General features: G+C 58.6%; 1 protein-coding gene across 2 annotated transcripts in view; it reads left to right on the forward strand.

The window, feature by feature from the left end:
• The first annotated feature begins 759 nt into the window (after positions 1-759).
• ADGRL1 (adhesion G protein-coupled receptor L1) overlaps positions 760-26,054 on the forward strand; it is a 43,713-nt gene continuing 18,418 nt past the window's right edge. The window contains exons 1-4 of one of the 2 annotated variants that reach the window (XM_006206206.4): positions 760-1,882; positions 15,472-15,636; positions 19,008-19,221; positions 22,833-22,942. In XM_006206206.4, coding sequence (XP_006206268.2) covers positions 15,567-15,636; positions 19,008-19,221; positions 22,833-22,942 — 394 coding nt within the window. In that variant the 5' untranslated portion in view covers positions 760-1,882; positions 15,472-15,566. Of the gene's footprint in view, positions 1,883-15,471; positions 15,637-19,007; positions 19,222-22,832; positions 22,943-26,054 lie in introns of those variants that run through there. The other variant, XM_015240979.3, reaches the window with a different exon arrangement.

A 26,054-nucleotide genomic window follows, 5' to 3' on the forward strand; every position in this document is an offset into this window, starting at 1 on the left:
CTCGCCACCCTCAGCCAAGTGCCTAGGAACCCGCTGGTTCCTTGCCCTACTTCTTCAAGTCCACCAGCTGCAGTGTAGTTGCCAGGCTGTGGAAATCCGTACCGGCTTTTTACTCTTGCCGAGAATATAAAATTCAATTTTTTCTCTTCCCCCGCCCCCCTCCCAAAGCGAGACGTTTGAGGCGTTTATAGATACTAACCTCCCCGAACAACTCCCTCCCCGCTCCTCCACCCTAGTCGGCTCCAAGCCCTTGTCCAGTTGCCAGGGATCTTTTGCAGGGGTCTTGTCCCATCCTTCATAGTCCAGTCCTGGCTTTGGAGCCCTCCCTCGCCTTTTATTGTAGGTCTGGTCTCCCAGGGTAGCGGCCTCCTCATCGCATTCCCTTCGCATTGCCCCTGGATCCTGAAACCGCTTTTACCTGCCCGCTTGGGCGCAGCCAGAGCTCCGGATCCCTCCGTGCCCAAGTCCAGCCCTCCTTTTGCCCCTCCTTCTTGCACGTCGCTGCCAGGAAGATGGGGGCAGCTCACGCCGCCTCAGCCACTAAGCAGCCCCCTCCTGGAGCCCCCCCTGCGAGTCCAGGTCTAGGAACTCTAGGCCAGGTCTTGCTTATTCCCTCTGTATTAGGCATGACGCATTACTCCGTCTCCCGAGGAAGAATCCGGACCGAAATTTGCTTGCCCCGGGTGCATTTGGCCCTGTCGCAACTCCCTTCGTTCGTCCCATCTCTGTCTCATCCAACCCGGGTTTTGCGTACCCCTTCCAGATCTCTCTCATTTCTCCCCTCACCAGCTCTGCGCCTTTCCTCTACTTCACTACTGGCGAAATCCGCTCCGGGTCTTCCTTGAGCCTGTCTCCCTTCCCCCACTTCCCGTTCCAACGCCGGGATCCAGCACGTAGCCTTCCCTCTCTCCTTTTTTTTCCAGGGGGGGCTAAGGGGGCGAAAGGGAGGGAAATCCACCCCGGGTTTTCGGGCCCGCCCCGGTGCGCCCGGGCAGGTTGCGGCGACCAGTCCCGGGCGGCGGCTCCGGGCCGGGTTTTTTGTGCGCCCGCCGCCCCCCTCCCGGAGCGGGTGCGCCGGGGAGAGGGGCGAGCAGGCGGCTTGTCATTGCTGGTGCCCCGCGCCGGCTCGGTCCGCGCGTCCTGCGGTGCCCACGGGCCCGGCCCGCGCCACTCCTCCGGCCACCCCGGGGGCGCGACACCGCCGCGCCCGCCTACAGCCGCGCCCCCCGCAAGCTCCGCGCCGCCCGCCCCCTACCCGAGCCCCCCGCGGCTACTGCGGGGAGCCCGAGCCGTCGGCGCGGGAGCTATCGGCGCTGCGGCGCCCCCGCCCCGCTGTCTGCCGAGGAGGCCCCGGCGGATGGGACCGCGCGGGCCCTGGAGCAGCGCCGCCGGGCGGCCCGGGGCTGCTGGGGCGCCCCAGCTACCCCGTTAACCCCTTGGCTGCTGCCGTCGGAGGGGGCTGGGAAGTCGCCTGGGTGCACACGTGCCGCCTCCGTCGGGGCCGCGGAGCTGCGGGGGAGATGCGGGCCACTGCTGGCGCCGCCTCGGGGGGCTCCGCCTTGCCCCAGCCCCCGGAGCTCTGACGCCGCCCCCGCCCCGCCGCCTCCGCCGCCTCCCTCCCCGGGAGGGGCGCGGACCCGCTCACCCCCAGCCCCGAGTCTCCGCTGCCGCGAAGGGGCCGCCTTTGGAGCTGTGTAATCCGCTTTTTTTTTTTTTTTTCAATTTTTGGTTGGTGGCGGCGGTGCTGGGCCCCGCCACCCCTCGCCCGTTTCCCTCCCTCCCCCCACGGCCCCGGTTCCGGGAGATGTGCCGGGCGGGGGGCCTGGGTTCACGGAGCCATAGGAGAGACGCGCAGGGTCGACCCCGGAGTGGCGCTGGACAGGTGAGTGTCTGCGGGCCCAGGGCGAGGGGGACGCCGTACCTGGGCCAGGTGTGCCGGCCGAGGTGGGGAGGATGGGAACTGGGGCCTGTCCGGGCCGGGAAGGGGGAGGGGATGCTGAAGCCGCGGGTCACCGCACCTGAACGCGAGGGGAGCCAGGGGCGGCCTGCACCTCACCCCCACCGGTGAGGGAACCGGGAGGGAAAGCCCCCTCGGAGCGTCGGGGGTGCGGATGAGCGGCCGCGGGGTGCCCGTAGGGGGAGGGGACGGCGAGTGTGCCCGCGCGTGGCTGCGTGTGCCCGCGCGCGCGCCAGCCTTTGTGGGGAAGCGGCGCGGCGGTGCCTGCGTGTCCCCGGTGCGTGTGCGCGCGGGTGCTTGGCGCCCTGTTTGTGTAGGTGTCTGGGTGTGAGCGGAGAGGGTGCGTGTGCGCGCCTCGCGAGGGCCCTGGACTCCGGAGGAGCCGTATCGGGGGCTGGCACCGCAGGATGCTGGGCTGGGGGTTGTTTTTCTCTGGGAGGCAGAGGCGCGGGGGATGGGGAGGCGTCTGTCTCGGTGTCTGGCTGACTGCAGCCACCACGAGCATCTTCCTTCGCGGTACCAGGTTAGGCATGGGAAGCTGTTGGGTTTGATTTACCCGGATTCGGGCTTTGAGGACAAGCCCTCCCTCTCTTCGAGGTTGTTCATTGGGTAGAACGATGGGGTTTCGATTGTCATCTTTCTATCTGAGGGTCCTGGGACAGGAGTCCTTGCCAGAAGAGGGTGGGCGGTGCTGTGTGTGCTCCAGCCGCCGCCAAAAAGTGGCCCCACGGGCGTTACTCCATTGCACCCCTGGCACCCATCTGAAGACAGCACCCAGCCTGTACACAGCCCCCAAGCACATCCGTGTCCCTGGTCTTACAGTCTCGGTCAGCACCCAGCCCCATCCCTGCCCAGCACCTCCCTGTACCTTTGTGGTCCACTTCTCCGCTACACCGCCCCCACCCCAGTCATGGCAGCTGAGTGGGTGTCCCTCCATCCCAGTCTTGAGACAGGGCCTCCTTTCCTCCTGGCTTCTGCAGGACCCAGGGCCTGGGTTTGTCTGCCCACATCCAAACATGTGGTGTTCCGGGGGGAGCAGGGGGAGGGGTTCAAAATGGCTGCCAAGATGGCTGGTTGCCTCTCCGCCTCTCTCTCTTTCTCTCTCTCTTTCTCTCGGCTTGCCATGTTCTCTTAGCTGCTTCGGGAGTCACTGAGGAGCAGAGGTTGGACAGTGTGGGGACAGGTGTGGGCAACACTTGAGGGTGGATATCTGCTCTGGGCCAGCCACCCTGGATGCTGCTTGGGGAGAGGCAATTGGTCACTGCTCCTCTCTCCAGCACCCAAGGGCTGGCATGCGCTTGTAACCTGACCTCAGACCCAACTTCTTCACCCTGGCTAACAGCCTGGGGGCTCCCTGCCGTCCACCTGGTTTCCTAGGCCTGGCTCCCTGAATAGATCATTGGGGTGTCAGGATGCCCCACAGAGGGTCGCCGTCTGTCATCCACTCCATCTGCTTCATGGCCGGGGGCTGAGGACTCTGGGGTGGGCCTGGGTCAGGCTCCAGCTGTAGGGGCAGGTGATTTCTCCTACCTCCCCACTCCCCTCCCACTAATGCCGAATTTATTACTTAAAAGTAGGATGAAAACAGGGAGAATAAGAGAAGGAATACAACCTTCATTATCATATCGAGAAAATTATCCATGATTTTCCTAACTAGTAATTTGCCTGCCATGCTGTTCAGAACTGACTTGCCCATTAATTACAGAGATGAAAAATCATCTGGAAAGCGGAAAAGGGAACTAATTCGATCCCTGGCTGGCAGCAGTGGCCCCCATGCAGCAAACCACAGACGTGTGTGCTCACATGTGAGTGCCCGGGCCTCTTGCTGGCATGGCCACCTTCCTCCTCCTCTCCCTCAGTGACCTCCCGCAGGACCTCAGGTCATCCCAAGCTCGCTTGCTCTCCTATGCCCCGCTAGGCCCTCCCTCCCTCCACGGGGTTCCCATCCCAACCCCCACTTGTGGGGAGTAGGCCTAAGGCATCAGCAGTGCTGACGCCTGCCCTTGGGCACGGAGATAGTACCCAGGGTTGGGGGAGGGCAGGGAGCTGGGGACCAGCGCACCTGGGCCATGGAGCCTGCAGGGAGGAGGGCGAAGGCAGGAGACTCGAAGCCTGGCTTCTATTCCCAGCCTGCCCTGGGGAGCCCCTTGTCCTGGGGCCCCCAAGGGGAGGGTTCAGGGGGGCCCCCTGACTGCTCTGGAGTCTGTTTGCATCAAGCGGGTCTGGTCCTGGCCTGGGCTCCACCTGCCTGTGCAGGGCCGCCTGCAGCCTGCGCCTGGCATTTGCATCCTCCCTGGGCGCCCAGCCTGGCGGAAGAGTGAGGCACTTCAGCCCCAGCCTAGGCGTCCGGGGGCCTGGGGGCAGGGGTGCTGATCCCAGGAGGCTGTGCTGCTTGGCTCCAGAGTGGGTACCCCGATGGAGAGCAGGAGGAGTGCTATCCCCGCCGCCATCCCCGCCCACTGGCCATGGGGAGCTGAAGTTCACTGTCTCGGCCCCCTCCTATATCTCCAGCCAGACGTGTGGCCAAGGACACACAGGAGGCTCTGGTTTCTGTGTGGGCTCTTCTCAAGTATTCAGTTTCCAGACGCCAGACATTTCCCCTCCTCCAGACCCTCCCTGGAGGCAGGAGGGGGAAGCTCCTGAGATGGGGGTTCCCTGGGTCTGGAACTGGACCTGACTGCACCATCGTTTCTCCTGGGCCGGGGCTTGGCCACCTGATGAAAGAGGAAGCGGGCTCCCAGATGGGAGGGGGCTGCTGAACAGAAGCCTGGGACTGGGTCCCTCTGCCGCTAGAATCCAGTCCTCTGTTACACATCTGCACCTGTGTGTTCCTGTTCTATGTGATTTGGATGGTGACCTGCGAGTGGCCATGTATCCACTAGGCTGGTCCTGTATTCATAAGGGTCTCCTGTGTGCTGGTGTTTGTGAGTTTTGCAGAGGGGCTGGCTGTGTGTGTGTGTGTGTGTGTGTGTGTGTGTGTGTGTGTCCGTGTCCATGTGTGAGCTGCTGTCTGCATCTTGTGTACACCTGCAAGCATGTGCCCAGGTGTGTGTACATGGGGCTTCTTGGAGCGAGGCTGGGCACACCTCTTGATGGAATCCATGAAAATCTGCCAGGTGTCTTCTCCACTAGTTGCCGTGCTCGAGATGCTGTGGGGACAGTGCCCAAGTCCTGTCCTCAGGGAGCTCACAGTCTAGTGACCCAAGCAACTCTAGTCGAGGGGCTCCTATCATAGAAGTTGGGGAGAAGTCTTGTGTCTCCCCATCCAGAGTGGTTGGAGTCCCAACTGGGGAGGGCAGCCCCTGACTCGGGAGGCAGCAGCCCCTGCGTCTTGGCACCCCAGCTATCCCAAGCACGGAGTGTCCTGGGGTCCAGACCTGCATGATCTTCCCTATCACCTCCTCCCCTCTCCCCCTCTCTCCTCGCTGCTCCTCCAATGTGCTAAGCCTGATTCTACCCCAAGACCTTTGCACTGGCCAGCTCTTCACCTGGGGACCCTCACCCAGACATCTGCAAAGCTTTTTGCCCCCTCACCCACTTCAGATGTCACCTCCTCAGTAACCTGTACCCCATGCAGCCTCCCACCAGCCTCCTGACTTTGACAGCATGGATGGCTTTTCACACACTCTGTAATTTCCTGATTGATTGTGCCTGTTTGTTTATTGTCTGTCTCCTGGACCGGGATCCAAGTGCTCAGGGAATTTGCTATTTGGTTTGCTTTTGGACACCAGGTGCCTAGACTCAAGCCTGGACCACACTAGGTGTTTGAGAATTCTTAACTGAATGAATGGGAAGGGGGCTCTCAAAGGGCTGGAGACTCCAGGGGCTCCCCATCAAGCTGGTCCCCTTGGGGGATTGATGGCTCCCCACCTGGGGGGGGTGACCAGGCCAGCTCTGCACCTGTCCCACACACACACCTTGAGGACTCTCCCTGAGGTGGCCTCATGGGTGCTGCGATATGTGGGGGTGTACTGTGGGCAGGCGACTTCCCTGCCAGGCTGCGTCCATATAGGAATTAGAGCCAGGAGAGTCATGTTGGGGGCCCCCTGCCTTTGAGAGGGGTAGGAACCCCAGGGTCAAGTCCTGAGCAGCTCCTCCTCCAAGGGAACACTGACTCAGTCTCTCGCACCCATGTTTCACTGGTCTGCCCTGGCCCTGAGGAACCAGCCAAGCCGAAGCCCCCTGCTACCCTCCTCCCATCTCTAAAATTTGGGGAAGATAAAAATTGTAATCAATAAATGCCCAGGCTAAAAATAACGCTGCCCCCACAAAGCTAAAAACAGCCAGGGCCCCTCCCTCAGAGGCGAAAAATACCCCGCAGGTTAGGAGCAGGCAGGGAGGGAGCCCCGTAGGCACTCCTGTACCGTGTCAGAGAGGTGGTGCCGGGAGGGGAGGGGCCCAGGGCAGAGTCTCCCAACTGTGGCGTTTCTATGTTGGGGCCACATCATTCTTTGGGGGTGGGGGCTGACCTGTGCATTGTAGGACTTTCCAGCATCCTTGGCCTCCACCCTCTAGACTCCAGTAGCATCCCCCAACCCAGTTGTGACACCTAAAAGTGTCTCCAGACAATGCCAAATGGCCTGGAGAGGGGGACAGAATTGTGCGCCCTCCCAGGTGAGAGCCGCTGCTCTCTGAAGAGCCAGGTAGTAGGTGCTGGAGACTTTTTCAGGCTTTCCAGCTCTGTTGTATGTTCTTCCTCTGCCTCTTCTTCTTAACCGTTTGAAAGTGGCGAAACCATTCTTAGCTCACTGGCTGTGGGCAGTGCCCAGGCCACAGGTGGCTCACTCTGTCCTGGATCACGCCCCACCCCAGTTGCCTCTGATGGTGGAGGTCGGGTCACCCATGGATGCACCCCCATCAGATAGTTCAGTCTGTCCCCTTCACCTCCCTGCCCTCACCTCCTCCCACTCCCCCGTGCTCGCTCCCTCCTGGCCACACTGGCTGCCTCACTGGTCCTCAGACATGCAGGTCTGATTCAGCCCCAGGACCTTTGCACAAACTATGCCCGCCATGTGGAATGCTATTCTCCCTGGGCACCTCTGTGGCTCCTCCTTCACTTTCTCAGAGCTTTGCTGAAGTGTCCGGCCTTTCTCAACCACCCTCCTTAAGATTGCATGACACCCCCCCTACACACACATGCACACACACACAAAACATGAGTTCCTCACGGACTGACATCTTTAATGCTCTTTGTGTCTGGCTCGTCCAGACTGTCTCTCCAGCACCTAGATCAGTGCATGGCATCTAGTAGGTGCTCTAAAAGAGACATACAGAATTGCTGAATGTTATTTCCAAGCCTCATAACCACCACTGTGAGGCTTTTGTCCCGTTTCCCCCCCTGGGGGAAGAGACAGACTGCAGAGGAGGAACGGCCACGTCACACAGCCTAAAGTGGGCACAGCTGGGATTTGAACCTTGGACCCTGAGAACCAGGGCCTCTTCCCTCCTGCCCTGCTGAGCACCGTCTCCCCCTCCGTCTGGTCTCTGCGTCCCCACCCTGCCCCTTTACCGCCTGTCTCCTGGGAGCCCAGCACCTTCTCCCTTGCCCTCTGCCTCAGGCTCTGGCTCCTGTGAAAGTTTTCAGCACTGCTCTCCTGTGCCCATGAGGCATATGGCCGGACTATATACACCTTGGGGTGGAAGTGGACCCCAGGCCACTGTGTTACCAACCCGCTGCAGTGAGGAGCATAAAGGAGGTGCCCAGCTGGCCTGTAAGTCAGGGAGAGCTTCCTGGTGGAGGGGGCTTCCCAGCCAAGGCCTGGAGGACAAGGAGGGATGAAATGAAGGGGACGGAGAGCTTATGAGAGGGAGGGGCCCGCCTTGAGGTCAGAAAGAAGGCGGATGGCTTGGAAAGGAAAAGGAAAGACATCTGGCCAGGCATGGAGAGAGGAGGCTGGTCTTGGGGGCCGAAGGACTGTTTGTGGGTTTGCGTTTCTACTTGTCCATGGAGCTGGGGAGGCCTGTGAAGGGGTCAAGGCCCCATGAGACAGGGTTGGAATGTTCAGCACGCACTCTCTCTGGCTGCTTTGTGGGAGAGAACTGCAGAGGGCAGGGAGGGAGGCCAGGAGGCCGGTGGGGGGAGGAGGCCACTGCGGCTGTCAAGGTGAAGGCTCGGGTGGAGGCCTTGAGACAGTAGAGGTGGACCAGTGTGAAGTTTTCGAGACAGAGTTGACATGATTTAGTGGCTAACGGGCTGGAGGGCAGAGGGAAGGGGGGATGGGGAAACTGCAGGTTTCTGGTTTTGACAGCAGGGTGGACCCAGAGAAACGAAGAACGTGGGGGTGGGGAGCACCCTCTGCTCTCAGCAACAAGCCCCCTCCACTGCCCCGACATACACACACACACAGTTTAATCTTCCCTTGCCAGCCGGAGTCTGTGAGTACCTGAGTCAGGGCATATCTTTTCCCCACTCAGAACCTCCGCAGCTCCCACCTCACTCCCACACATTCCCTCACTCGGCCCTCAGGCCCTGCTCGCTTGGCGCTTGGCGCTGTAAACCTATCCCCACCCCTTCTCACTCTCCCTTCATTCACTGGGCCAAAGCCACAAGCCAGCACATTCCTACCTCAGGGCCTTTGCATGTGCTGTTCCTGCCACCTAGGATACTCTTTCTCCAGTACCTGGATGACTCACCTCCTTGAGACCTCTGTTAAAATGTTTTTGGTGATGTGTTCCATGACCACCCATCTACATTGGCACCCACACACTCCCCCCCACCCCCATAAGCCTGTTGTCCTCCAAAGCACTTGTGACCAGGTGGGGACCAGATAACTGTCCACCAAATGGAAGACCTATCCTGTGGGTCTATTTCATCTTTGTTCATTAAACAAATTAACAAGTACCCTCTCCTTGCCCAGGGCTGGGCAGGCAACAGAGAGCCCGGCCAACCTGCGATGGAACTTTCCCTGCAGAGTCTGCAGCTGGTGGATGGAAAGATGTTCAACAGCAGAGCCCAGGTTCAATGAGGGGAGCAAAATGTGGAAGCAGTATGCTGCTGGTGTGGGTACTGGAGGGACCCACACAGTCCTGTCAGGCAGAGCCTTTTGAAGGAAGAAGGGGCAGAGGGTGGGAATTCTCTGTGTATGTGAGAGAGAGGTGTTGGGGGTGAGGAGAGAACAGGCCGCTTGGGAGGCCAGAGCAGAGAAGATGATGAGAAGGTGGCAGGAGACCAGGGCCTGAAATGCTGTGTTGAGGCCTCTCAGGCAATAGGGAGCCATAGAGGATTGTAGACAGGAAGGGATGTGATCAGGTTTTCACCTTGCAGAGATCACTGTGGCTGCAGAGTGGAGATCAGATGGGGAGGTAGTGGCAGATAGATGAGGAGAGCAGGGAGGAGGCATCCAGGGAGAAGGGGATGCTTTGAATGGTTCCAGCCCCCTGCAGTCCAGCACCACTTGGCAGCCAGAGTGACCTTTTAAAATTTACAAGACAGACAAACCCCACCCTGTGGCGCCAACAGCTAGTGGGAGAGAGATAATAAGCAAATAAGTAAAACACGTGGCTGGTGTGCTAGCGTGAGTTCCGTGGCGTACTAAAGCCAGAGCAGGAGTGCTGGGGCCAGAAGGGCTGCCCAGAGACAGCAGCATCTGAGCAAAGACCGGAAAGGGGCAAGGGAGGAGTTACGCAGGTATGTGGGGAGGAGGGAACAGCCTGTGCAAAGGCCCTGAGAGGGGACTGTGCCTGGTCCTAGTGAGTAAGGAGAAAAGTGGAAGGAGGTGAGGGTAAGGAGGGGTTGGAGCAGAGTGTGCAGGGCCTTGTGTGCTGAGGAAGGACTTTGGCTTTTGCTCTGAGCGAGATGGGAGTCTTGGAGGGTTCTCAGCAGAGGAGGGACATGCTGGGACTCAGGTGCTCACAGGCGCCCTCTGGCCGCTGTTGGGGGAACAGGCTGGGCAGCGAGGATGGTGAGCCAGGAGACAGGCGAGGAGAGGACAGAGCTGGATGAGGGGGAGATGATGGGGCTGGACCAGGGAGGCGACCAGGGAGTAGGGGGAAAGTGAGCAGATTCTGACAGAATCTGCTATAGGGATTCCTACGCAGGAGCTGCTGTAAGGATGAGAGAAGCCGGATCTAGATTGACTGTACGGTTCTAGAGTGCCTGGAAGGACTGGGCTGCCCTCTGCTGAGATGTGGGAAGATGGAGGGGCGGAACTGAGGGTTTGGTGGGGATCCTGCCTTCCTGGAACCAACAGCCCCCTTCCTGAAGGAGTCCTTGTGCCTGACACTCTGAGCACTTGCTTCGTCTCTGCAAGGGAAATCTATTAGTCTTAGAGTAGGGATGGGGAAATGGGCTCAGAGAGGCCAAGAGCCTGGCCTGAGGCTGCACAGCAGATTCAAACCCAGGAACCAAGTCTTTGTACCTATCCCAGGGCCTGCCACTTACCCACTTGGCTATGCCCAAGAGTTTCTTGTAGGAGGAGGGCCTGGGGAGCTGGGCTCTCAGGTTGCCAAATTTGGGGAGGACTTAAGGCTGCTGGGGAGGGAGCAAGAGGCAGGAGACTTCTGTGTTGAGAGGCCCAGAACCCCCCTGTTGGTGCCCCCCCAGGCATTCAGACTCCCACCCACTCATGCACAGAGGGTTGCCATGGCAACCTCACTCTAGGGCAGGCTAGCAGCACCCCCTCTCCTCCAGCAGCCGGTTCTCCTCCTGTCACCCTTCCGTGCCCCATCCCAGGGCACCTAAGGACAGAGCCTGGGCCAGGCTACCTGCCCCTGGGACCCTCCTGCCCTCACGTCTTGACTTGAGACTGATGTGGGGCTCAGCAGCAGGTGTGGGGCCAGTGGGCAGCCGGCATGACCTGGGGGTCTGACACACCTGGGACCCCGTCCCCCTCCTAGCCCTGTTTCCCATGCGCTCACCCAAATCCACTGAGGCCCGAGATGGGGATGGACGCAGGTGTGGGCTCACCGACCTCTGTGGGTGTGGAACCTCTGAGTGTGTCCACTTCTGAGGACGCTCAGTCACACAGGTGCAGTGGGGACCCAGAGGAGGGGGTTCTTCTGGACCCCCAGGTCTTCCCAGCTCTCTGTGCCCAGCCTGGGGTTTAAAGCCCCCTTGCCGGTTGGATGCCCCTGGGATCTCACTTTCCTCTTCTGTAAAATGTGGGTACACACCCCCCACCCCTTACTAAGTTCTTATTAGGATTAAATGAGACACAGGCATGCAGTACTCAGAATGGAACAGAGAAGTGTCAGCCACTGTCCCTGGCATTGTGGGCAGTTCTGGCGAACTGGAGGTCCCAGCTGGCCCCCGACACCCCATAGTTTGTAAAAGGTTCCCCTGAAGCCATGTGGTCAGGGCCCTGCCCCCATCTCTGCCTCCACCACCCCCTGCCATGTGTCCTGACCCCTGACCCCAGACTGGGCGGCTTTAACCATGGAAATGTATTGTCTCCCGGTTCTAGAGGCCGCAAGTCCAAGACCAAGGCAGGGGTGGTTCCGCCTGGGCGCTCTGAGGGAGACCCTCTCCTCTGGCCTCTGGTGGTTGCCAGCAGTCCTTGGCCTTCCTTGGCTTGCGGACACGTCACCCTGACGTCTGCCTCCGTCCTCATGTGGCGTTCTCCTTGAGTGTGTGTCTGTGTCCAAATGTCCCCTTTTGATGAGGGTCCACCCTAGTGACCTCATTCATTTTAACTTGATTATCTCGTTAAAGACCCTGTCTCCCAGTAAGTCCCCATTCTGAGATGCTGGGGGACGGGACTCCAGTATATGTTCTTTTGTTGGGGGCGGGGCACACTTCCATCCATAAGATGCCTGCCCAAGGCTTCAGGGATGTGCAGGCCTGGGTCTCCCAGGTGGTTCCACCCATCACATCCCACCTTCCTCCTCGCCCGGGTGCACACCGGGCGGCGGGTGAAGCTCCCTGGGCCCCGTGGGCCAGGAAGAGAGGGAACACAGACTGCAGTGCCCAGCTCGGCTGACTCCATCTTTGAGGTGGGGACAGTTCTGGGGGTGCCCAGGGCTTCCTGGAGGAGCTGTTCCAGGGAGGGGGCTTCCCCAGGCAGCCCGTGGGGAACACTTTCTGTGCCCCTGAGGCACTGGTGCCCTGAGTGTCCCACGGGTGTGCATTCACCTTGTTGGGCAGCTCCCCTGCGAGGTATCTGCATTTTACCCAGAGGAAAGTGGAGAATTGGGAGGTTATGGGAGTGCAAGTTGCTATGATGTGGGGTGGCGGGGGCCCCATGAGCTGAGATCTAAGGGACACGAGTATGGGGACCCAGGCCAAGACTACACAATGGGACCCGGCGTGGCTGGAGGGGTGGATGGGAGGGGCAGGAGCCAGGCATGTGTGGCCTCATGGGCCGTGGAGTAGGAGCGGGGGCAGGGATTTCAACAGGAAGCGATGTGTTGAGATTGTCTTGAAAAAGACCCCTCTTCGGAAACAGAGCAGGCTGAAGGTGCCTTGGAGACGCAGATGGAAGTGTGGACATGAGGAGAGAGATGGGGCTGGGACTCAGATGTGGCAGTCATCACGGTCTAGATAGTGTCTAAAGCCATGAGTTGGGGGGCGGCGGGTATAGCTCAGTGGTAAAGCACGTGCCTAGCATGCAGAAGGTCCTGGGTTCAATCCCCAGTACCTCCATTAACTAAATAAATAAAGCCATGAGGCTGGTTGGATCCCTGAGGCGGGGATGTGGGTGGGGAGAAGGCCTGGAGTCCAGCGTCCCAACATCCCAGGGTGCTTGGACGGATGCTCCTGGGGCCCTGACTCATGCTGTGCTGTGACAGCACCCTCCAGTGGGTCCGATGCTGTGCTGGCCTACTGTGTGTGCAGACTGCTGTCCTTTCCCGAACCCTGCAGATTTGAGTCCCCGAGGGAACGGAGATGAGGCAGGGCAAAGAACCAGCTCAGGGTCACTGGGCATGAAATGGCAGACTCAGGCTCCAGACCCACATTGGCCGGCTGCCCCTGGCATCTGGCAGTCTCTCCAGCAGTCACCAGATGCTAACCAGTTTAGCTCCCTAAGGGAGAGTGTCCTTCAGCCTAGGGTCGGTGCCTCCCCTGAGCCTGACCATGGCTGGAAGATGAGGGAGGGGGAGAAATGAGTGGTGAAGAACTCCACCACCACCACCACCACCACGAAAACTCATAAAACCCCATGGAATGCACTGAAACTGTCGAAGGCCTGACCTGGGCAGGGTTGCGACAGATGAGAGATGCTTGTGGGCTGAGGAAGCAGAGCAGGTAGTTTCCTGAAAGCGGGAAGGTGGTGAGAGGGGGCACAGATTGCTGCTGCGAGGTGGGGTCCGGGAGCAGGTCTGCAGGGCTCACTGGGAAACCACCTTCCCATTTCAAGAGACAGGCCTGGAGGTGTGGATCTTGCCCCGTGGGCAGACCGCTCACATCTTTATTTCTTGAGAACCTGTGCTGAGTCCTTGCCCTCAAGAGCTCACAGTCTAGTGGGGGAGGCTGACAACATGACCTGCTTATAGAAGAAGGTAATTTCAGGTGCCGTGGATTAAAAATGGGGCTAAAGGGCGAGGTGGCGGGAGTGGTCGGGCTGGTGGGGGTAGGTCACTCCACTGGGGTGGCCCTGGTGTTGAGCCCTGAGTGGCGAGAAGCTGCTGCAGGTATGCGGGGTTGCCGGGAGAGTATTCCAAGTAGAAGCACAGCCCAGGCAAAGGCTCGAGCTGGAAGGAAGCTGGAGCTTCTTGGAGCGGGACAGGGGCAGGTTGGAGAGGGTCGTGGCACCAGGGAATCAGAGGCCTCTAGGCCCTGGTGAGGAACAGAGACCTCAGGGGAGAGCAGAGGAGGAGGTTAATACTCAGACCTACATCATTAAGTGATCCCTTAGCACTGAGTGGAGGCAGGGAGGCTGGGAGGAGGAGGCCAAACAAGCATCCAGGTGTGGCAGGATGGTGGCTTGGTCCTGATGGTGGCACCGGGGGCTAGAAGTGGGCAGGTTGGAGAGATACTCTGGAGGCAGAGCTCATGGGACTTGTTGATGGAGCGGCTTATGAATGGGAGGGGAAGAGAGGAGGGAGGAATTGAGGAGGATTCTTAAGTTGAGGGTATGAGATTCATTCAACATTCATTGCTCTGTGTCAGATCTGTTATAAGAAGCTGGGAATGGGGTCGAGAGCAAAACAATGCAATGATCCCTGTCTGTGCAGCGGCCCTTCCATAAAAGAGATTACTAGTTACATTATAACCAAGGCCTAAAGGAGGTGAGGGAGCTGAGGGAGAAGCCATGCGAATAACTAGCAGGCAGGAGATACATGCGGAGGAAGTAACAAGTGCAAAGGCCCTGGGGCAGGGCCTGGTGGGGTTGAGGAATAGCAGGAGGCAGGAGTGGCTAGAGCAGAGGTGGGGTCAGGAAGCTAACTGGGCTGATAGATAGGCTTTCATTTGGGGGGAAAAAACAGTAGTTGGGGTTCTTTTGAGAGATTCCAAACTGAGATTTGGGAAGTATTGGCCAGTCTGTGGTGTTAAGACCGTGGGACAGGCTAGGGTGAAGGTGAGAGGACAGAGCAGGGGGTTCGCACACTGGAGGGCTGGTTAAAACACAGGGTGCTGGCCCTCCTCAGAGCATGTGTGTTTCTAGCAAGTTCCTGGCCAGGCTGGTGCCACCCTTGGAGAACCCGAGTGTAGACAAAGCAGAGGTCCGAGATTAGAGATCTGGGCTTGCAGCCTTGAGAGTATCCAGGGGAGATGGAGGGAACGAGAAGGGAAGGAGAGGCTGTGAGGGAGAGGAAACAGTTCAGAACCAGGCTTTGTCACTCGGAGCCACTATGTCTGGGAACAGACAGACAGCGGGGAAGGACGGCAACTCCCACCCTCCTTCACCCTCCCTGGTTCCCCAGGGGCTGCACCCGCCCCTCGCCCCACCTGCCTGTCTCCAGCTTACCCCGATGGTCCCCCTGAGAGGAAAGAGGGGACTTGGTTGTCCTGGTCCCCGATCTGTGGCGCCAGCCAGCTGGATTCTAATGAGCTACCAGAGCCAGAGAGACAGGAAGCAGGGGGCTGGGGGTGGGGACCTGGCTTCCTGCCCAAGATCGGGAGACTGCGAGCTGGGGCCAAGATGCCTGGGTCCCCCACCCTGGATGCCTCACTGGGTGAGGACGCAGGGTCTCAATTTCAGGCTGGGGAAGAGGCTTCCAGAGAATTGTCCTCCATGTATTGGGTTTTGAGGCCTGCCTGGGTGCAGGGGGGTCCTTCACAGCCCTGACACCCTGATGAGTCACCCGAGGGGGGCGCCAGACCACAGGAGGTACTTCTAGGAGATACTGTATTGCCTGAGGTGCCCAGGTGGGTGGGTCTGTCTGCCGGAGTGGGGATGGGGGGTGGGCAGTGTGAGCCAGAGGTCTTGGAGGGGGATCAGCCTGTGCCCCCAGGGTGTGGCTTCTGTCAGATACAACTGGCCTGAGGGAATTACATCCACTGGCCCCTCTCAGGACTGCAGGATGGAAGCCTTCGGCAGCCAGCAGGAGGAGAGGGGACCAGCCCAAACACCCCTCTTCCTGGGTCTGCTGGAGGCCCCCCTCAGCTCCCACCTCACTTTCCTTGTCCTCCCCAGGCTGGTGGGCCAGGTCGTGGTGCCCACCTGGTGATGCGGGGCGAGGCCCCCTGCACAGGCCACTGAGCGCCCGGAACACACTGCTGGCCGCCGCCATGGCCCGCCTGGCTGCCGTGCTCTGGAGTCTCTGCATCACTGCGGTCCTGGTCACCTCGGCCACCCAAGGTAGGTGCTGCTAGGGCTGGGGACGGGCTGCGCCTCCAAAACCCTCCCAGGAGGGCGGATCAAACACTGAAATACCCCCCGACCACTTGTTAAAGAGCTACAGCCCCCACCTGGGCCCGGACGGTGGCGGAACCAGGCCAGAGGAAGACTGGATGGTTACACCCCCGGCACCACCACGCGGTCCCTGGATCAGCCCCCCACCCCCCAACCCAGAGCACCAGGGGTCATCCCATGGGGGTTCCTGGAGCCGGGGATTTGGGCTGTGGCCTTCTGGGACCGGGACAGGCCTTCCCGGTGAGCAGACGCCTTCTATCTTGTGTGTGTCTCTCTCCATGTGATTACATCTCCGAGGCTCTCGCTGGGAAGAAGGCTTAATTAAAGCATGCCCGCTGACGTTTATTTAAAAACAACTAATTACCCGGCCCGGCCCTATGCCGGCCCCGGGATCCTGTGCACGCCACAATTAGTGCCCCAAGCCTGCCCGCCCACCCTCGCCGATTACTCAATTATAGTCCCCATGGTAGGCCCAGGTAGGGGCCAGAGCAGGACGAGAGGAGAGGCAGAGGGAAGAGGCCCATTGGCCTTGCCCTTGCCTTGGGTGTGCCCCCTGCCTGCCCCTCCCAGCCCATCTGGAGGGCACTGGTGGTGGACCCTGCCCCCCAGGGCCCCTTCACATAGCCCCATGCTCCAGAAAGCCACAGAGGTGTAGGGGTGTTGTTCAGCCATGCCACAGGGCCTTGGCACTGCCCCAACCAACTGGTACCCTCTGCTCCTGGAGCACCGGTTTTCTCTACCCATCCAGGTCCTGCCCTACAGCCCCAGCTGGGCCAGGATGGGCTGCTTCCACCCCCAGACCCATCTGAGCCAGCCCTCCACACCCAGCCTCCTTCCCAAGCCCAGAAAGGGCTAAAATTAGATGTGGAAGCAGATGGAGCTAGAGGAACACATGTAAAACTTTCCCCCCAGTGGGACTCAGCTCACCCCAAAAAACCTCAAGGGCCTAGCTGCCAACTCCTCTGGGCCCCCAGCCGGCACTGGAGGGACCAGATCTCAGAAAAGGGACCCATTTGGCTCTGCTGCCATCATGCAGGGGTACCTTTTCTTCATCTGCAAGTGACAGTCCCCACAATGGTGCCTCGGGGCCACTCTGCACCCCCACTCCCCTCTGGCATCCTGCAAGGTCTGGCTGGGAACAGTGTCTAAGAAGGTGGCCGCCCTGCAGGCATGGACTGAGGCGGCCCTGTCCGACAGAGACTAGCTGCCTTAATGATCTTAATGATAACAGTAATTAGCGGCCTGTTGCCTCACTATGTACCGGGTGCACTGCACCCTCTGCTTGGGTCTACGAGGTAGGAGTTGTCAGCTCCTTAGGGAAGGAAATGGGCCCAGAGGTGATCAGTGACTGTACAAGGCTATCAGCCAGGGAGTGGCCGAGCTGGGATTAAAAGCCCGACCACCTGGCTCCTGAATCCAAGTTCTCAGTCCCCGAATGGCACAGGATGGGAACTGACATGTCACAGTGCAACCCCTCGGAGAACTGGGCATGCCCATAGCATGTTCTTTCACTGTCAGGGCAACCGTGGGAGGTTTTCCAGGTGAAAGCAAGGAGGCCCCTCCCTGTGGCGCCCTCACTGTGCATGGCACCGTACCTCCTTCAGATCATTTTCTATGGGGAAGTTATAGCTCAGTGGTAGAGCGTGTGCTTAGCATGCACAAGGTCCCGGGTTCAATCCCCAGCACCTCCATTAAAATAAATAAATACATAATTTTTTAAAAAATCACCTTATCTCCCCCCCAAAAAAAGTCTTAAAAAATAAAATAAATTAAAAAACAATTTTTCTAGCACAGCATCCTCTTAGGACAGCACTGGGCTATGGTGATCCATTTTATAGATCTGGAAACTGAGGCCTGGTGAGGTTCCGTCAGTGGCCGTCCAAACTACAGTGTGTAGCAGAATCGCTGGTGGGCGCGTTGAAGGGTCCTGGTTTCATCCCCCAGATGCTGAGTCAGCAGGCCTGGGTCAGGGGACACAGAATCTGCATTCTGAACGGGATGCTGGTACTGCTGATTTTCAGGCCACACCATGCGTGAGAAGCCCTGGCCCAAAGGACACACCTGGCCTGTCAGCTGGGAAGTGGCAATACCAGGCTCTGTGGTTTCTTCCAGAAAATGAGCACATCCCCTCTGCCCCCTCTGCTCCTTGCATGGGGCAGTGTGAAGCTGGGGAAGGGCCCCAGGCTACCCTCCCTTCTGATATCAGTTGCAAGTTTGGGGATCCCCCAGACCACCCTCAGATTTGATGATTTGCCTGAAGGATTCACAGAGTTCAGAAACACCATTATACTCGTGGTTACAGTTTATGGCGGTGAACAGACACAGATTAAGATCAGCCAAGAGAAAAGGCGCATGGGGCAGCATTCAGGAAAGTTCCACGCATGGGGCTTCTGCTTGTCCCCCCCCCAGTGCAGTCGCGGACAGCGGGAACTCTCCTGGCAGCGACAAGTGACAGCGTGCACGTTGTACTGCCTGCCAATGCGGGAAGCTCCCCTGAGCCTTGGTGTCTAGAGTCTTCACTGGGGCTCAGTCACGTAGACCGGGCTGTCCACCCACGGGCTGGCCTCGGTCTCCAGCCCCTCCAGAAGCCAGCGGAAACCACACTGTTACTGTATGGGTTTCCTAGGGCTCCTGTAACAAAGTACCACAGAGCTGGGGACTTAAGCAACAGAAAAGTATTCCCTCCCTGTTCTAGAAGCTAGAAGTCCAAGGTCAGGGTGTCAGCAGGCTCGGTTCCTTCCGAGGACCACAAGGGAACGGTCTGTTCCAGGCCCCTCTCCTTGGTTTGTAGGCGGCTGTCTTCTCCCTGTCTCCACATCGTCTTCCTACTGGGCGTCCCTCAGGGTCCAAATTTCCTCTGTTTCCAAGGACACCGTTCATATTGGATTAGGGCCCACCTTAATGGCCTCAATTTAACCTGATTACCTCTGTAAAGACCCTATCACCAAATGCAGTCATGTTCTGAGGTTCTAGGGGTTGGAACTTGGTTTCAGCATATGAATTTTGAGAGGGAGGGAAGACAGAATTCAACCTGTAACACACTGTCCGGCATGGCTCAAAGCCCCCAGGTAAGCAAAGACACTCCAGGGGCTTAGGCGGCACCTCCCAGGAGCTGAGGCCTGGGCCAGACTCTCTTTGGGCCCAGTTAATGGCCTTACTACACAGGTGGGCACCCTTAGAAGCCCATTTTGCAGATGAATAAGCTGAAATTCATACAGCTCGCATCGTGATACAGTCAGGCTGGAGGTGGCACTTCTTCGGCAGGGTCTACCCTCCCCTCCCGGCCCAGGTGTGACTCCCTCCTCTCCTGCCCTCAGGCCTGAGCCGGGCCGGGCTCCCATTCGGGCTGATGCGCCGGGAGCTGGCATGTGAAGGCTACCCCATCGAACTGCGGTGCCCGGGCAGCGACGTCATCATGGTGGAGAACGCCAACTATGGCCGCACCGATGACAAGATCTGCGACGCCGACCCTTTCCAGATGGAGAACGTGCAGTGCTACCTGCCGGACGCCTTCAAGATCATGTCGCAGAGGTGAGGGGCCCCACCCCGCGGGTCTCCCAGGAGAAGGGGTGGCAGCAGTCCCTGGGGTCCCTGAGTAAAGTACATGTCCTCCACGTGACCCACTGGCCAGCGCACCTCGTTCACCTTCAGTCTTCCTTTTACGCATTCAGCGTGTGTTTCCTGAGCAACCACTAGGTGCTGGGTCCTGTGCAAACAGCAGGTAGGACCCTGCTCATCCCCCCACCAGCCTATCACCTCTCAGCCTGTACCCCCTGCCCCCACCAAGAGCCCATCACCTCCAGAAGCTCACGCCAAGATTAACTGGGGGCTTGCAGAGTAAAAGCCATGGCAGGACAGAGTGAGGTGTCATGGGAGCTGAAGGGACAGCCTGGACGTCTGGTCAGACTTCCCTGAGGCGGTGACATCTGAACACAGGTGACAGAAGTGTATGTGCTTTTGGGTGTCTGAGAGAACGCGTGAGAACGTGAGGGAGCGAGGTGGTGTGAGACTGCTTCTCTGCGTGTCTGTAAGGGGGATGCCAGGCAGAGGCACTGCGTGTGCAAAGCTGCAGAAGCCTCTCTCACAGCCAGACCACCTGGAGCTGGTCAGCTCTTCCTGCAAGTTATACCCAGATTTGACCACTGCTTCCACTGCCAAGCCCCCCAGGCTGCTGCAGTATCTTCCGCCGCGTCTCCTTGCCCTTTCTTGCCTATTGTGGTCTGTTCCCCTCATAGCCACCAGGGGGCGCCTGTGAGCACCAAGTCAGGGCCTGTCCCTCCTCACCCCAGAGCCCTCCTAGGCTCCCACCTCACTCAGAGCAGAAGCCTGAGTCCTCCCCCAGGCCCACAAGACCCTGCACACTCTGCCCTATCCTCTCCCGGCTCTCACCTCCTCACGCTCCTCCTCACTCACTGGGCTTCAGTTACCTGACACACGTCAGGCATCTTCCACCAAGGGCTCCCTCTAGGCCTTTGCACCGGCTGTTCCCCCTGCCTGGAATGCTGTTCCCCAACACCCGCCTGGCTCCTCCCTACCCTTACTGAGGGATTTCTTTTTACCTAACCTCTCAGAGAGGACTGCCTGACCACCTTGTAACATCACAGCCTCCCAGTTCCCAGCCTCTTCCCTGCATTCTCTCTCCTGGTCCTGACTTCCATGCACAGTTCTGTTGGATATTTTGCCTCTTTATCATGTCTATTTTATGTCCTCCTTCACTGGGCTGTCAGCCCCGCAGGGAAAGGGAGTTTTGCCTGTCACTGCTATGTCCACAGCCAGCTACACCGCAGGTGCTCCCTGCAGTTTTGCTAAATGCCTGAGAGAGTTCCGGGTTCACTCCAGGACCCTGAGCATAGAGGTGGAAAGGGGAAGGAGGCCTGCGCCAGCTCTGCAGCTCCTTGGGGATTCTAGGCTATGTCACTTGGTGGGGTCGGTGAAAGCTTCCCAAGAGTTTTGGGCGGGCCTGGGCACGGTCAGGCGGCTCAAAGGGGTGGGCCAGAGCCGCCTCGTCGCCTCCCTCCCACCGTGCCTCTCTCAGACGGCCATTGCCCTCCAGCAGTCTTGTCCCTCTTCCTCACTTCCTGTCTCCCGCCACCCTTGCAGGGACGGTCCCAGACCAGAATCTTTTCCACCTCCCTCCTGCCTTTCTAGGTTCTCCCTGGCCGCTTTGGTCAGCACGGGGCTCACAGTCCGTGGTCTCCCCAAGTGCCCAGCACAGCGACTGGCTCGGTCCTGATGCGCCTGGGTTCTCAGTTCCAGAGGGGGGACACTGAGCACTATGGTCACTGTCGAGGGCTGAGGGAACGTGATGGGCTGCTGCACCCCTGTCATAAACCCAAAGGCTCTTTATATTAGTTAAGGGTGCATCTCCACTACTCAGAGACACCCCAGAATAAATACAGAGACCTCCACAAGATCAGAGTTGAAAAGACCCTCAGCACCCACTTCTGTCCATCTCAGCAGCACAGCTCCCGCCTCCCGGGCCAGGACTCAGTCTACGTGCCCTTCCAGCCTCAGCGGAGGCTGGGACGTGCCATCTCCCGCTAAAAGGCCAGAGTTTTTGTGGCTTGGGCTTTGTTTTCATCCTTAAGTTAGGGTGAAATTCACATAACAGAAAATCCACCGTTTAAAAGCGAACAATTCAGTGGCGTTAGTTATGGTCACAATGTCGTGCAACCTTCCAGAACATTTTCATCACCTCAAAAGGAAACTCTGTTGCCCTCAGCCGTCACTCCCCATTCCATTGGCCACCCCCCCCACCCCTAGTCCCTGGCAACCACTAATCTACTTTCTGTCTCTGGACTTGCCTGTTTTGGACATTTCATATAAATAGAATCATGAAACATGTGGCCTTTGTGTCTGGCTTCTTTCACTGAGTGTGATGTTTTCAAGGCTCAGCCACGTTGTGTTAGAGCTTCCTTCCTTTTTATGGCCAAATAATATTCTGTTGCGTGGATGTCCTGTGTTTTGTTTATCTACTCATCCATCGATGGACATCTGGGTTGTCTGCTCCTTTTGGTGATTGTGTGAATGATGCTGCTATGAAAAGTCATTTTGAGCACCTGTTTTCAGTGCTTTGGGGACTATAACTAGGGATGTCATGGTTGGGTCATAGGTAACTATCTCTTTGTTTAACCTTTTGAGATCAGTGTTATATTTTTAAAGAAGGGGTTGAGATGAGTGGGTATGAGTTAAGTACTCACTGGTTAAGGACAGGATTGAAGAGAAGACACAGCAGCCCCTTCTGCCCTGTAGCTGTTGGGAAGCTCCCCCAAACTGCTTTGTACACACCCCTAGTCAGGTTGCTGTCCTGCCCAGCCTGCTCCAGCAAACAGACCTTGATCGTGGAAACAGATAGCAGAGAAGAAACATCTTTTTGTTATCATTAAGAAGGCCTCTCTGCAGGGAGGGTGTAGCTCAGTGGTAGAGTGCATGGGTAGCATGCACGAAGTCCTGGGTTCAAGCCCCAGTACCTCCTTTAAACAAACCAAGCAACCAACCTAATTCCCTACCCCCACAAAAAAATTTTTTTAAAAGGAAGAAGAAGAAGAGGGCCTTCCTTTATGTGTTAGCCAGCTTCCTGAGAAGTTGACAGGGACTCGAGGGTGTCCCCGTGGGGAATCGAGGATGCAGAGCCTCACAGCAGCGCTGTCCAGAGGGTGGGGCATGTCAAGACGAGGTCTGAGGGGGACACAGGCAAACGCTGTGAGCCTTTCATCAATAGCATGTTTGCAAAGACACCAGCTCGCATGTGTAGCTTCACATCTTACCCTTCCATGAACAAAGGAGGGGTTTTACGGTCAACTGAGGAAGAATCACAAGGACCTAATGGCACTGGTGACACTCAGATAGGATGAAAGTGCTGAAGGAAGGGTAGCTGAGGAAGCAGTTTATGGGAAGCAGTTTCTGGGGCGACGCCTCTGGCCCCACCCTGAACTTCATGCCGTGCCAAGGCTGGAAACAGAAGAATCTTGTCTGGCAATAGAGAGCAGGCAGGGAACAGAAAACAACAGCCACCCAAGGCCCCTGGTGTGATCTCCAGGTTCCTTCTCAGTTTTGGGGGTGTCCGCTCCTTTCCTGACCCTGGAGTTGCCCCCCCCGGTTCCAGGCCTGTCTTTTCCCAGCTGCCTTTCTCTCCTCCACAGGTGTAACAACCGCACCCAGTGCGTGGTGGTCGCCGGCTCCGACGCCTTTCCTGACCCCTGTCCTGGGACCTACAAGTACCTGGAGGTGCAGTACGACTGTGTCCCCTACAGTGAGTCATCTTGTTCCTCGTGCGGACACGGGCCCTTCCCCCTCCCAGAAGCAAGTGAGGAGGAGACACCTTGAAAACACACACACACACACACACACACACACACACACACGGCCAAGGAGGGGGGCGGCAAGGCCCACGGGACGGCTGGGCCTGCTCCCTCCCTTACACATTCTCTTCTCCCAGACACCCTCGTCCACCCGCTGCTGCCCCACTCCCACCCCCGAAGACTGTCCCCATCCACAGGGCACCTTCTCCAACCCTCGTCACCCTGGCCGGCTCGCCCTGCTTCTTCACACGCACTTGGCTTACTTACACTCTTCAAGGCCACGGCCAAGTACTCCACTTGACACGCTTACATCTCTCTCTCCTCTCCCTGGGCCTTGACGCCTTCTAACCCCTCTGCCACCTTCCTCTTTTCACATCCCTGCCCTTCCTGACCCCCACGTACACGCCTGCTTTTTCCTCTCACTCACCCCACTTCCTCTCAGCTCCCTTTCCTTTCCCATGTCCCCCTCACCCCTCACATGCCCCTACCCCTGCCCCTTCCCAGTCCTGGCAGCTGAACTCTATACCCATAGCGCGGTGCACCAGCCTCTGAGGCCTAGTGGCAGGTCTGGTGTGAAGGGCTAGGGGCATCTTCCACAGATTCTAACTCCCGGTTGTTTGCCCATTACCACGGCAGTACTTCCTGTCTGCAAAGGAAGTGCCACCATGTTGGGCTGAGGGTGGCACCCAGGAAGCCTGAGGAAGGTGATCCGGGGAGCCAGGGGCCTACCATTCTTGCACCTGGCCAAGGGGAGCAAACAGTGACAGGGTCTCTCCTCCTCAGCACCCAACCCTTAACACAGCCCTTCTTTCCGGCCCTCACTCCTCCTTCCCTTTCCCCTCATCCATTCCCTCCTCTCCACCCCCCAGCTTCCTAGCCAACCTGGAGGTAGGGCCTCCAGGCAGAGGGGGGAGGAGGCAGGGCCACAAGGGTGTCTGAGTGTGGGGGGCAGGAGCGGGGGAGCAGGAGGCCCTGCGACTCTCCCTCCTCTCCCCTCCCACCCCTGCCTTCCCCCACAACCTTTGATTTCTCCGCGCAGGTGACCGTGGACGTGTTGGGGGAGACAGGATCTCTTATGTGCTTCCATAACCTTCTTCTTTTACTCCTCACCCTTTCCTTTCAGCGACCAAGACCTCCAACCACTTCCTGAGGGGGCCGCCCATCTGATTCTTGAAGCCTCCCCACAGCACTGGGGACACTGCCCACCCCCGCGGCTGGGGCAGCGGGGAAGCGGGGCAGGAGTTGGGGAGCTTAGCACAGTGGAAGAATCAGGCTGGGTTCAAGGCTCGGCCCCAGCTCTTAGATTTTCTGGCTCTTAAACTTGAGCAAATGACTTCATTTCTCTGCGCCGCTGCAGAAAGAGGCAAGAGTCCAGGAGGTCATGTGTGTGAAGCGCCTAGCCCAGGGCAGAGCCTCCTCTTCACCCCCCAGCGCCCAGACCCAAGCCTGGTTCAGGATGTGCTCAGTAATGGTTTGGGTGCCCTTTCCATCCGGCTGAGTCTGTACCTTTCTCTGTGATGGTGGGAGGGAATCAGATGCCTTCCCTGGGATGCTGCCAAGAGTTCAGAGAATGTGGATGAAAGCCCCTTGTGTGCACTCAGCCACAGGTGTGAAGGGAGCAGTGCCCGCCTTTGCCAGCTGTGCGGCCTCAGCCTTGTCGCTTCACTTCACTGATCCTGCTTCTTCACCTATTGACAAGGTTCTCGAAAGGCTGCCCAGGAGGTGCCTATAGTGGTCCTGGCACCTAGTAAGCACAGCACTTGGCAGTCATGATTTCTACCAATTATTATCATTGCTATTGGTAATCAAAAATAAAACTAGTAACAGATGACACACCCAATTTCTCCCGAGGCAGGTAAGATAAAGGGCAGGAAAAAAGTCCCCTGGTCCAAGTGGCGTCCAAAGCAAGTGGCTACCATGCAGGTAAAGAAGCAGGAAAGTTAGAGGGTGTGGGGAGGAGAGCGGCTTAGAAAGCTCCTGGAGCTGAACCTCCTAGTGTGGGCTGGGGGTCACGGCCCACAGAGACTAGGAGGGCTCAGGGGATGGAGGGCAGGACAGTCCAGGGGATGCACAGCCCCCAGTCTGGTGGAAGAGAGCTACCCTGAGCCCTGGGGAGACAGGGGACACACATACACACTGTCACATACACGGAGGATGTGTTAGGGTGTCTGAGCTAGCTCCTGGCCCCAGAAGAAGAGGGTTGGAGTTACAAAGGTGATGGAAGCCACGCCACAGAACAGGGGCCCCAAACGTTTCGCTGAGCACCTCCTGTGTACCAGGCCCTGGATGAGGCGCTGGGAAGGAAGCCAAACACTGCCCCTCCAGAGAGCAAGGCCCTGGTCAGAGGTTCCTGAGGGGCCAGGAACACAGAGCCTGGAGGGGGAGCAGCCTGGGCAGCCATCTTGCCCTGGGCTTCAGAGGCTGGGGTGACCCCAGTGCTGGTCAGGGGTGGGTGCAGGGCCTGCCGTGGGAAGGGAGCTGTGGGTGTGTGGGACCACCCCACCACCACACACACCGGACAGGCCCGACTAACGCTGGATTTGCCTTGCAGCTGAGCACAGTCTAACCGTGCCCCCTTCCTCCCCCAGGTGCCGCCCGCCCACCCCAGCAGCGGGCTGGGGAACTCCCAGCTCCTGGGCCCCCAGGGGGAAAACTGGGCAGAGAAACTAAGCCTTGGGCTTGCCCCGGGGGAGCGGGGGAGCGTGTCTGTGCCCCCACCTGCTGTCCTGCCCCATCTGTGATGTCCCCTACCCCAGCCTCTTCCCTCTCTGCCTCTGTCACCCCCACTGGGCTCTTTGAGGCCCAGGGGGCGCTGCCTGTCTGCCTCTCCGTCATTCCATGTCTGACGCTGCCACCCTCTCTCTGTGTTGGCTATTTTTGGGTTCTGGGGGTTTGGGGAAACTCAGCTGGACTCTTGCAAGGCCAGCGCAGAAAGGGGAGTAGTAGTTCAGTGTGCTCTTGAAGCTCGGGTTACCAGGCCTAAGGAGGCACTGAACCCCCTCCCCTGGGCCCCTGGTTCTAGGAGGGCAGCAGGCAGGGCTGGAAGGGATCCAAGTGGTTCCT

The sequence above is a fragment of the Vicugna pacos genome, chromosome 22, assembly GCF_048564905.1.
Source record: "Vicugna pacos chromosome 22, VicPac4, whole genome shotgun sequence".
NCBI classification, from domain to species: Eukaryota; Metazoa; Chordata; class Mammalia; order Artiodactyla; family Camelidae; genus Vicugna; species Vicugna pacos.